We start from the raw sequence: 11,268 nt of genomic DNA, 5'->3' as shown, positions 1-11,268 counted from the left end.
ACACACACCTGGTACACGCAGTGGGTGCCTTCCCCAGCCCCAGGACTCCAGGGTCGGGCTCCAGCGTCTGCCTCCATCCTAGCACTGCCTACGAGCACATGGGGCCGCGTTCACTCCCAGCCCCGGGGTGGGGGACAGTGTGTGGGTGCTTACAAGCCTCGGGGCGACCATCCCTCAGACCCCCTGCAACTTACCTCCAGTCCTGGACCATCACCCCTCGCCTTGGGTCTGTGGGAGGGGCGCAGGGACACGCGCGGCGCCAGGGCTGTGCCGACAGCCCCGGGAGGTGTCCTGTGGGTCACACACACAGGGATGTGTTCAGGTCATAGATATCATACACAGAGTTGGTCATGGCGAGGATGCAGCTGTGGCTTCTATGGGCAGCCAGGGAGGCCGGGGGGCAGCGGGGCTTCGCTGCGGGGAGCGGGTGACAGGGCCAGACTTTGGTCAGAGGTGACGCAGCCGGGGGCTCAGCCCGGTGGCCCCGCGGTGTGACGGGGTGCAGCAGCCCCACGCCCACCCCGGGCAGCCGCCCCGCTCTGCAGCGGGTGGCAGGAGGGGGCCGGGGAGGGGGGCTGGCACCACGGCGGGGGGCGGCAGCCGGTGGGGTGGCCGCGGCCCTCACCCCGCGGCACAGGGCGGACACGAGGCGAGACGGGACTCCCCACGCGGCCCCTCCGGCGCACGTGTCCCTGTGCCTGGCGCGGAGGTCACAAGTTGGAAGACAGCCTGGACTTGGCCGGGTCCGTGTCGGGCGTGCTGGCCGCTGAATCCTTGCGGGCTGAGTCCTGTGGCAGGGTGGGCGGCGGGGTGAGCCCCGGGCCCGTGGGTGCCGGGTGGGCCGGAGCCCCCCGTGAGGCCGCCTGGCCCCGCAGCCCGGCCGGGGGCCCAGGGCCCGGTGAGGCAGTGGCCGGGCCCCCGCTGATGGAGGTGCAGGACTCGCGGGCAGAGGCCGGAGGGCTCTGGGTGCTGCCAGCCACCAGCCCGTGGGGCAGGGAGGGCTGTGAGGCCGAGAGGGGCCGCGAATCCTGGCTGAGGCTGCTGGTGTGCAGCGCCTGTGTGCTCTTGTGGGCAGCCAGGCGCTGGGGCGAGCCGGGCGCTGGCTGCTGGCTGAGGGACAGCTGGGATCCCAGCGGGCCCGGGGCACCTCCATAGGCAAACGTCCGGCTGGCCAGCGGGCTTTGGGTGGGCGGGCTGGCCACGGCCGCGGCGAAGGCGCTGGTGGAGGCGGGCAGGGCCGTGGGCTGCGCCGGGTCCTGCGAGGGCGAGGGGTTGGTGTGGGGCGTTGGGGGCTGAGGCTGCGGTGGGGGGCTCTGCTGCAGCAGGACAGGGGAGACGGCGAAGGGGCTGGGCACGGCCTGGGCATACTGCAAACGGCGCATCATGCGGGGCGAGCCCAGAGCCATGGAGCCCACCAGCGGGCTCGCCATCTGCGGACAGAAGCTCATGGCAACGGCTTGCTGGAGGGTGGCGATGGCAGAGGTGACCTGGGGCTGGACGGGGCTGTACATAGCTGTGTGCTGCTGCAGCTCTGCCTGCTGCACCATCTCCCGGTCGTACTTGACGATCTCCTGGATGATCTCGTTCTCCTGATTGTTGAAGACACCTGAGTTGAGGTCGTGCTGCACTTTGTGGAGCAGGATCGAGTTCTTCTTCCCTGCAGGGAGGGGGCCAGAAGAGGGAATACCATGAGTCCCACACTGGGACTACGCTGGGTTCCCATGCAAGCCATGGCTGTTCCCTCTACTGGGACATCCCTCTCCCCCTCCAGACCCCACCGTGCCCTACCGATGCGGTCAAGGCGGTCAATGGCCACGGTCTCAAAGGCCCGTCTCATCATGGGGTATTCCTCCAGCACCTCGTTGAAGTTGTCCACAGAGAGCGAGTAGAGGCGGCAGTAGGTGTCGGCGCGGACGCTGGCCGTGCGCCGGCCACGGGTCAGCAGGCAGATCTCTGCGTGGAAAATGCCAGGGTCAAGGTCACAACACCATCAGTGAGAACAAAATGGGCCCAAGCCAGGAGCAAGGGGTGAGAACCACCACATGGTGGGTGCCCCAGGACAGGGCGGGTGCCCCAGTGCCTCTCACAGAACCCAAGAGGGTACCCGGGCTCAGTCCTGCAAGCGCTCACCTCCGAAGTAGGAGCCATCAGAGAGTTTCATCTCCTTGTTGCCCTTGGTGAGGATGCTGACCACCCCGTGCTGGATGAAGTACATCTTCTTGCCAATGGTGCCCTCACGGATAATGTAGTCACCCGGCTGGAACACCTCAAACTTCAGCTTGGTGAGCATCGCCGTGACAAAGTTGGGGTCTGCGTTGGCGAACAGCGGCATCGAGGCCACCAGCTTGCGGCAGTTGAAGTTGACAATTTCCTGTGGGGAAGCAGGTGAGCACAGGAGGCTGGGACACGTTTCCACAGGGACATACTCCCCACCACCAGCAGGCTCACGGACACCCTGGCACACAGGTCTTGCATGGACACACACTCGGAGCTGCAGAGCTGTAGCAAGAGGTGTTCGACCCCAAGCACATGCAAGGCAGGAGCCAGTAGGAGCCACGCCACTCCTTGACGCAAGACAGGGAGCAGAGGGTCCCTCCCTTTGGGGCAGCTATCCCCCACACCCAGCTCTCCAGCCCTCACCTCACGCAGGGGCTCGTTGAGCTCCCCCAGGATGCTGTCCTCGTCAAACATCTTGCCCTGGTAGCGATGCTCGTAGTAGTCGTGAATCTTCTGGCGGAAGTCGGCGGGCAGCTTGTGGAAGGACATGTACTGCTCCACCTGCTTGTACTGTGGGGAGAGGTGGTGTTAGCCGGGGTCCCCCACACACATTCCCACTCCATGGGGCCAGTCTCGCTTTACCTCCCCATCCCTGCTCCCAACTGGGAACACTCACCCCACCCGGCTGCATCTCCAGGAGGGGACACACCAAGCTGGGCTCAGGACAGAAGCCGTGGGTCCCGTTCAGCCCAGTCCTACCTTCTCCTGGTACTGGCGCCGGGAGGAGTCCAGTGACTGGATGAGGGCGGTGGCGTGGCCGATGAACATGGCGTAGCAAGTGGCCCCCACAATCATGCTCAGCATGGTCAGCCAGATGTCCGTCATGCTCTCGGGAGCCTGCTTCCCATAGCCGATGCAGAGCATGTGGCTCATGGACTTGAAGAGGGCAAAGGAGTACAGCTCACTCCAGGAGTCGTTCTGCAGCGACAGGGACGGTGGCTCAGCCCATGCTGGGGCTCAGTTGCACGTGTGTGTGTGTGTCTGTGTCTGTATCTATGTGTCTGTGTGTCTGTGTGTGTGTCTGTGTGTCTGTCTGTGTGTCTGTGTCTGCCTGTGTGTGTGTGAGAGCAGCGCCCAAGGGCACAGCACCCTGGCTCCTGCCAGGCCACGGCCCCGGTTCTCTGCCTGCCTCTCTCAGCAGCCCTCAGCAACAGGCATTTGTTGAAAAGCAAATTTTCAAACTTTCCAAACTTCTCAAACTTCCCCGGAGAAGCAGGCAGGGAAGGAGAAGGCAGGGGAGGAAGAGGGGGAAGCCAGGCAGGAGGGAACGGAGCAGAGATGGAAACTTGATGGAACAGGATGAGACAGACAGGGGGAGAAGAGCCATTTGCAGGAGGCTGTGGGGCTGAGAGGGAGCAATTAGAAACAGGGCACATTATTTATTAATAGCAGCTTTATGGCTAATGAGCAGGAGAAGGCGGCAGGGGACAGGACCAAGAGCCCAATGTCAGCATATTCCTCCCGCCCGGATCGATCCAGGCCCTGCGAGACCTCACCAGAGCAACGTCAGCGCCCGGCACCGGGTGCTTTGCACACTTTGGGGTGCCCTGTAAACAACAGGGCACTGCAACCCTGGCCAGCGGGGGGATGGCATCTCCTGGGGTCAGTGCATGGGGGCCAGATGACATGAGGATGGGTGGGGGCTCAGGGGATCAGGTAGGAGCATATTAGGGAGTGGATGGTACTCACCACCATCCCATTGATGGAGACCCAGCAGTTCTGGGGGAAATCCTGCAGCATGGGCACCAGGAACTGGAGGCAGCCGTCCCAGTGGCAGAGCAGCAGCATCATGCCAATGAGGTTGATGATCCTCATCACTGCACTGGCCAGGTCGTAGGTCATGTGGAAGATCTGGGTGGGTGGGATGGCAGCAGGTGAACGTGGGGACCCTCCTCCACTGCCCAGCCCTGCTCAGGGCACTGACCCGCGTGGCCTCTGATGGAAGCAGCTCCCGTGGCTGGCCCAGCTCCAGCCCTGAGGCTGCTGAGCTCCACCTGCCTATTCACAGCTGGTGGGATGGGGATGCCCCCGTGCCACTGCCCAGGAAGTGGTGATGGCCACGAGCCTTGATGAGCATCAGCCAACACCAGCAGACGCTCAGAGAGAGACAAGTAGAGCACTGAGGAGGGAGTGGGGCAGCCTCCAGGGCACCGAGTGCAGAGTCTGGGCCAAGCCACAGAGCAAAGTCGAGCACATCCCCTCCAGACTCTAAGGCACGTCCCCTCACAGCCCACACGGCCCCGAGTGCACCCACCCTGCCTCCTGCACTGGGGACCCCAAGGGCCAGGGGTCCTGCCACCCTCCCTGGCGCTCCCCAAGCTCCTGGAGGGGCAGGGAGCCAGAGGGGAGCAAGGCAAGGAGCACGGAGCTGAGCAGGGCAACAGCGTCCTGGTGCTGGAGCAGGGGATGGTGTGCCAGCTTGTGCCAGCCAAGCTGTCACCAGTGGTGGGTGATGTACCACGGCCCAGAGATGCCCCAAACCTTCCAGGAAGGGTCACACCCCCCCACTGGCCACACACACAGCCCTGCAGATCCCCTCCACCCTGTCAGTTCTTCAGGCAGCCCCCAGCCCTGCCGCACTCGCAGGGGCCCCATCCAGAGATGCTCTCTCCAGCCATCCCAGTGCTGCCAGCAGGTCCCAGAGCAGTCCCAGAGCAGGTCCTCACCTCCTCCCACTGGTGGATGTAGCGGATGAGCCGGGAGAGGCGGAGGAGCCGCAGGAGGCTGAGGATCTTGGTGAAGCGGACGATGCGGAGGGCACGGGCTGTCTTGTAGACGTCCGAGTCTATGCCCTTCTCCACAATGAGGAAAACATAGTCCACGGGGATGGAGGAGACAAAGTCCACCACAAACCAGGTCTTGAGGTACTTCTTCTTGATCCTTTCGGGGTCCAGGATGATTTCTGTGTTGTCCTCAATGACAATCCCTGTCCGGAAGTTCAGCACCAGGTCCATCAGGAAAAAGGTGTCAGAGACCACATTGAACACGATCCAGGGTGCTGTGGTCTCCTCCTTGAAGAAGGTGATGCCCACAGGAATGATGATCAGGTTGCCCACCATGAAGAGCAGCATCGTGAAGTCCCAGTAGAATCTGGGGAGTGAGAAGATGGAGGGGGGGGTGTCACCAGTGCCCCACGGCTGCCCCCATGCCGAGGGGACCTGGCCACAGTGCCCCGCCCTCCAGAACCCACACTACTGGGGTGTTGTCACTGTGATGCCATCTCAGCCACAGGAACCTCCCTCTCCCCAGAGAGGACACCTTGCAACCCCCTCTCCAGGCTGCCCCCGGGGTGATCTTGCAGCCAGCAGAGCCCCTGACTGAGGTGTAGAGGGGGGTGCAGGATGAGCCCAGGGCTCCCACTGGGCTGCCAGAGGCAGCAGATCCTGGGGGGAGAGGAGAATGATGACGCCGGACACTGGAGGGGTGCACCCTCCGGCCGAGCTGCCCCGGGGAAGCCCGAGGGCTGAGGAGTCCCCCAGACCATCGGCATCCCTCTACCTCACAGGTGAAGGCAGGACGGGAGATTGGTGGGAGCAGTCCCCCCTTTCCTGCTCCCAGAGGGGGGGGACAGCGGTCAGTCCACAGGGACAGTCAGGGCCACCCTACCCCGCGCCCCCCTGGGCCAGGCTGGGGTCCCGATTTGGGGGGTGCCAGGGTGGGGCTGCCCGTCAGTCCCCGCAGCGCTGGGGCTGCGATGGAAGGAGCCGCCGCGGCTCCGGTGCAGCGGAGCACGTACGGCTGCAGTCGGCGGCGGCAGCGCCCGCAGCCCCGGCCAGACGCGGGGGCGGTGGGTGGGTGGGCGGCCGCCTCTGCCCCTGCCCCTGCCTCGGCTGCGCGGCTCCTCCCCCCCTCCTGGCTCACCCCGTTCTTCTTCCCTTTCCCCTCGTCCCCCTCTCCTGGGCCACCGACGACCTTTCTGAGCATCTGCAAGGTCACAGCAGCTCTGTCGTGGCAGGATGGTGTGGAGGCCACCTCGGCCCTCCCTGCTCTGGCCGGGGGGCAGGAGCGGGGGGGATGCTCCTCAGTGCACGTGCAGGGACACTCAGGACCCTCGCCCACACACGTCTGCTCAGCCCACCTGGGCAGGGGTCCCTGAGAGCTGCGGGATGATGGGCAGGGGGTGCCATGGCCATGCCGTGCACGCGGTGCCCTGGGGTGGGGGGACAAGGGGGAGACACCCCCCTGCACACAGAAAGGGGCGATGGGCCGGGTCCCCCCCACTGCGCAGACTAGCGCAGGACCAGGAGCCACATCCCAGCTCCTGACCTTTCTCCAATGACACCTTCCCCATGTGAGGTGTTGCTGTGGCAACCGTGAGTGATGTCACTGCTGCAAAACGATGACTTCACACCAGGGCGGTCCCCAGGGCACCCTCGGCAGAGGAACTGTGCCCCCCTTCTGCCCCTACACCGAGCTTCAGCTCTGGCACCAAACAGGCAGAGAGGCCACGGCCATGGTGGGCCTGGCCAGACCCCCAGGCTCCCACGCACAGCACGACCTGCCAGAGATGCCAGAGCCAGCGGAGTCGCTGTGGGGCTGGATCTGTCCCCAGACCCCTGGCAGCTCCCACTGAGACTGACCCTGCTGTGCTGGTCCCACGGGGGCATTAGCCAGGCAAAGCTGCGAAGAACAAAGATTAAATAACCTCGCCAGCTGGGCAAAACTCTCCTCTGGCTCCAATTCCTTTGCAATCTGGCTGAGCCAGGGCAGAATTCAGCCTGCAGAGAAAAGATAAACTGCTCCTGATTTCCCCACCGCACACAACTGACCCTGTGCAATCGCCCCGGGGACCAGGGTGCGATGCCAACGCTTTCTTCCTTGGAGGGTTCATGTGCATGGAAGAAAAGATCCAATCCAGGCTACTAAAAATATCTGAAAACAAATTAATCAGGATCCTTGACATCCCTCCCTTGCTTCTGACCCAATTGTATGACAGTGATGACGACAGGAGGTGCCCAAAGCCCCCGCGAGCTGCCGCCTTCCCGCTCTGTCGCCCGCCCAGCGCCTGGCACGGCGGTGCTGCTCTGAGGTCCTGGGCAAGATGCAAGTTGGGGCCAAGCCATACCGGGGGGCACAGCCACGGTATGCCAGGCTGGTCCCTGCTCAACTCCACTGGCAGCACACAGAGCTCCAGGGTCTGCTGGAGATGATCCAGCGACACCCCTCTATGCTGATCCCATAGCTCGGCAGTGAGTTGCATGTGTGCCAGCCTGCCCAGCAGTGTGGAGCTCCCCGAGACCCCCCTCTGCAGGAGGATCCCCTGAGGTCTGAGTCCTTTGGCCCTGATGAGGCCCAGCTGCAAACAATCAGGCTGCCTGGTGGGCAGGGGCAGCATGGGATCAGTGCAGGATCTATCAGCACGGGATTGGCACTTTGCAAACTCACACTAAATACTTGTACCCTAAAAACGAGGTTGCTATGAGAAGTGGGTTACAAAGCCAATGGCATACGTTTCCCTGAGCTAAGAGAGCAGTGGTGGCCAACATCATCTGCACCCCCAGGTCCCAGGAGAGTCAGTTGTGATGAATGATTGGTGCTGTTCTCTCTTGGAAAAGCCTTTTACCCTGGGGTTCCTGGGGAGGGGGGTAAAGGCTTTGCAAACTGCTCAAGGACCCAAACCTTCACAATCCCCCCAGCCAGTCCCAGCCTTTCCTCCCCAGTGACCAAGTGATGGCTTCCAGCACTCCCACGTTCAACTGCCCCACACTGATGCTGCAGAATAAGGGGCCCAGCTCCCCAACACCCTGACCAGAGGGAACGGGAACATCAGGACCAGTGGCAGTGCTGGCACATCCATCAGGAGCAAGAGCAGCTGGCAAGCCCGGTCCCTCTGCTCAGTAGCCCACACAGTGGCACCATGCAGGCAGAGGCAAAGCCCCTGAAACCACTCAACCCTGGATGAGGAAGGCTCTGGCCAAGCAGCACCAGGGACATGTGCTCTGGAAGCATCTTTGCCCCCGATTCAGTTGTGAGACCAGCTCTTGCCACAGAAATTCACCAGCAGCGAGAACCCCCTGCTCAGCCCCAGCCCCAGTCCCAGCCCAGTCTCATGGAAGGCTGTGGGTGCCAGGCTGGCACTGGGGGATGCCATTGTAGTCCCTGGACAGCCACTCAGCAGTCACAGGGTGATGGGCACTGCCATCATCCCCAAATCACTGGCTGTGCACAGCTCCCACAGCCCCAGAGCAGCTCCTCGGGGCCGGTGCAGAAACCACAACAGAAGCGATGAAGGAGTTGGCACTGCCCGGGCTGTTCCTCCCAAAACAGAGACCAGAATTGGCAAAGCCACCAACGACCACTGCCCAGCACCCAAAAGGATGTGGCCCTGCTCCAGCACACACTTACAAGGTCTCTTTTATCAGATTTGCAGCTCAGGATCTCACCAGCCGCCCTGGCTGCTTCCTCGTCATTCAATATTTATGTAAATAGCAACCTCGGTTCCTGGAGCAAATCTGTCCTGAATTGTGGGTGAACGACGGCAGTGCCATTGCCATGAGAAGTCAGGATCACTAAATGACGATGATTATGAAATGATATCACAGATGCAGATGGGTAATGGGTTTTGCAGGGCAAACACGACCAGGTCACGCTCCATTATCATTATTGGATAAATGCTTTTTGATTACTTTAAGGCAGGACAACGTGGGACGGATGGACACGTCCCCAACGTGCACAGGCAGAGCGGGTTCCTCACGCCCAGGCTCAGCCCCACGTGGGCCGATCCCGTTCCTGAGCATGGTTGTGGAGCTGGAGGATGCCGTGGCTCTGCCTGCAGCTCCTCCCCGCTGGGCAGGGAACTCTCCTACGCCACTTCCAGTATCAAAACACAGGCAGACGCTCTGCCCCAATGGGTTTCAAGTCTTGATAGCGGCTCCAGGAGGATGGAGCCCGGGCTGGGCAGGACAGTCAGGGTGACTCTCCAAGGTCACCCTGGCACCCGCCTGCTCGCTGCAAGTGCCAGTCCAGGGAACAATGCTGCTGCACCTTGGAGAGGCCTCTGAGGCCTCAGCCCACTGCAAGCTGACTGCAGGGAGACCCTGCTCTCAGGAGCACCGTGGGCTCTGCCAGGTCAGAGGAGCTGGGCAGGCTTTGGCCTGGGGCAGGCATGGGGGTCACTCTGCTCCCAGCCCCGGCAACAGCCCACAGCTGCTGAGGCTGAGGAGGAGCATGGGCAGTGCAGAGGGGCCCAGTCCCCCAGGATCCACCTGGCACCACCTCTGCTCTGTCACAGCAGGGCCAGTGGAGCTCCCTCCACCGCAGGACCGGCAGTGACCAGGCGGTGCAGCCACTGCTGAACCCGGCCCTGCAGCAGAACTCCATGCCCAGCCATGAGACAAGGAGGGGGCTCCATTGTGTAGCCACAATGTGGAAGGGTGCAAGACCCTGTGCAGGAAGGCGGCCCCAGGGGGAGGCCGAGGGCCTCCAACTGCTCCTCTGGAAGACGCCAGATCAGCCCAGGGCAGCGCATGAGGGCGGGAGCAGGAGATGCAAGGGCTGTTCCCTGCCCTGAGCCCATGGTCACCTCCACCTGCCTCAGGGAGCCCTGAGCCTCAGGGATTGGCATCCTGATTGTCAGTGTCAGGAGAGAACAGAATTTGAGCTCTGGCTCAGGGACATCCCCCACCCAGGCACCCAGTGAACCCTCCCCTGAGCCGCCCCAAACCAGGCACCAGCAGAGTCAAAATGACTCAGAGCTGAGCCCCTGAGCCCCACCAGCCTCTGGAAGAAGGCTCCCCAGCCCCTTTGAGGTCACTGGACCAGAGAGCCCCAGTGCTGGCTCACCAGTAATACCAGCGGGGTCTTCGCCCCCCTCCATCCCCTCAAGGTGCGATGCTGCCTGCCCCAGACAGTGCAGCCCCAGGCAGTGCAGCCCCAGGCAGTGCAGCCCCAGGCAGTGCAGCCATCCCTCCCTCCCAGCAGCTTTCACACAACCCGGGAAACGTTTGCCACTCCAGAGCTCCCCAGGGCTCGTGGGCCAGGAAGGAGATGGAGCTGCAGAGCTTTTCTCCTGGTTTGCCATTCCTTGCCTGGAAGATACATAGGCTGGATCTTGGGGACTCAAGTCATCTCAGAAGTGGGAAGAATCCCCCTCAAACTGGCTGAACCCCAGGGACAGGATCAGGCCTCCATGGGGGAGGGGGAGTCATCACAAGGCTCTGCCTGGCAGTGGCACAGCACGTCCCCCCCACCCAGCACTGGCACTTCCCCGGAGAGGGGGACCCCGAACCCCAGGGTGCTCCAGGGGCAGAGCCAAGGCCCGGTGGGGCTAAGGGAGGCCGAGCCTGGTCGAGCCTGCCGAGGCTCCGGGAAGGACGAGGGGACGCCCTTGCCCGGGCACTGAGAGTGCTCCCGGCATCCCCGGGGCGGCGGCTGCTGAGCTGGGGAGGGGGAAGCCCGGCTCGGCTGCGCTCGAAAGGGAGATGCCCGGCTCGGCCCCTCCCGCGCCCGGTGGCGGCTCAAGGTGCCCTCGGCCCGGCCGCACCGGCGGCCCTGCTCCCCGGCCCGGCTCGATGCCCGGCCCCGCAGGATGCGGGATGCGGCCGAGCCCCGCGGGTACCGCCGCACCTGAAGTCGCTGTAGGGATGGATGATCCAGGCCCCCGCCGACTTGACGCGCTCCTGCTCCCGCTCTACCGCCTTCTGCGAGCCGAACATCCGCAGCGAGAACTTGTTGACGCCGGGCTGGAGCATCGCCCCGAACTGCCGCTGCATGAAGCTGGCCTGGCTCCCGCGGACCTCCTCGGCGGCATCCTCGCCCGCGCCCTCCTCGGCCGCCTTGGCCCCGCCGGGGGACGCGCCGCCGCCGCCGCAGGAGAAGGAGACCTTGGGCTCGCGAGGCGGCTCCGGGCCGGGGCTGCGCGGCGGTTCCCCGCGACGGCACTCGCCGTTCGGGGACCCCTTCCCGCCGCGGCCCCGCGCCCGCCCGGTCGCCGCCGCCCCGCCGCGCTTGGCCCCATCGGCCGCCTCCTCCTCGGCCGCCGCCTCCCCGCCC

At 63.8% G+C, this 11,268-nt stretch overlaps 1 protein-coding gene across 1 annotated transcript; it reads right to left on the bottom strand.

The window, feature by feature from the left end:
* Positions 1–710: 710 nt before the first annotated feature.
* Positions 711–11,198, bottom strand: HCN2 (hyperpolarization activated cyclic nucleotide gated potassium and sodium channel 2). The gene is made up of 8 exons (XM_027704585.1): positions 10,843–11,198; positions 4,944–5,367; positions 3,967–4,128; positions 2,977–3,195; positions 2,641–2,787; positions 2,131–2,371; positions 1,789–1,953; positions 711–1,657 (listed from the first exon to the last, which is right to left on the bottom strand). Exons 1-8 carry the CDS (start codon positions 10,986–10,988, stop codon positions 711–713), a joined length of 2,451 nt encoding a protein of 816 aa, XP_027560386.1. The 5' UTR covers positions 10,989–11,198.
* Positions 11,199–11,268: the final 70 nt, after the last annotated feature.

The sequence above is a fragment of the Neopelma chrysocephalum genome, unplaced genomic scaffold, assembly GCF_003984885.1.
Source record: "Neopelma chrysocephalum unplaced genomic scaffold, ASM398488v2 Primary Assembly neopelma1_283, whole genome shotgun sequence".
Classification (NCBI taxonomy): Eukaryota; Metazoa; Chordata; class Aves; order Passeriformes; family Pipridae; genus Neopelma; species Neopelma chrysocephalum.
The sequence above is the reverse complement of the archived record's forward strand: the minus strand, read 5'-3'. Positions and strand labels throughout refer to the sequence as shown.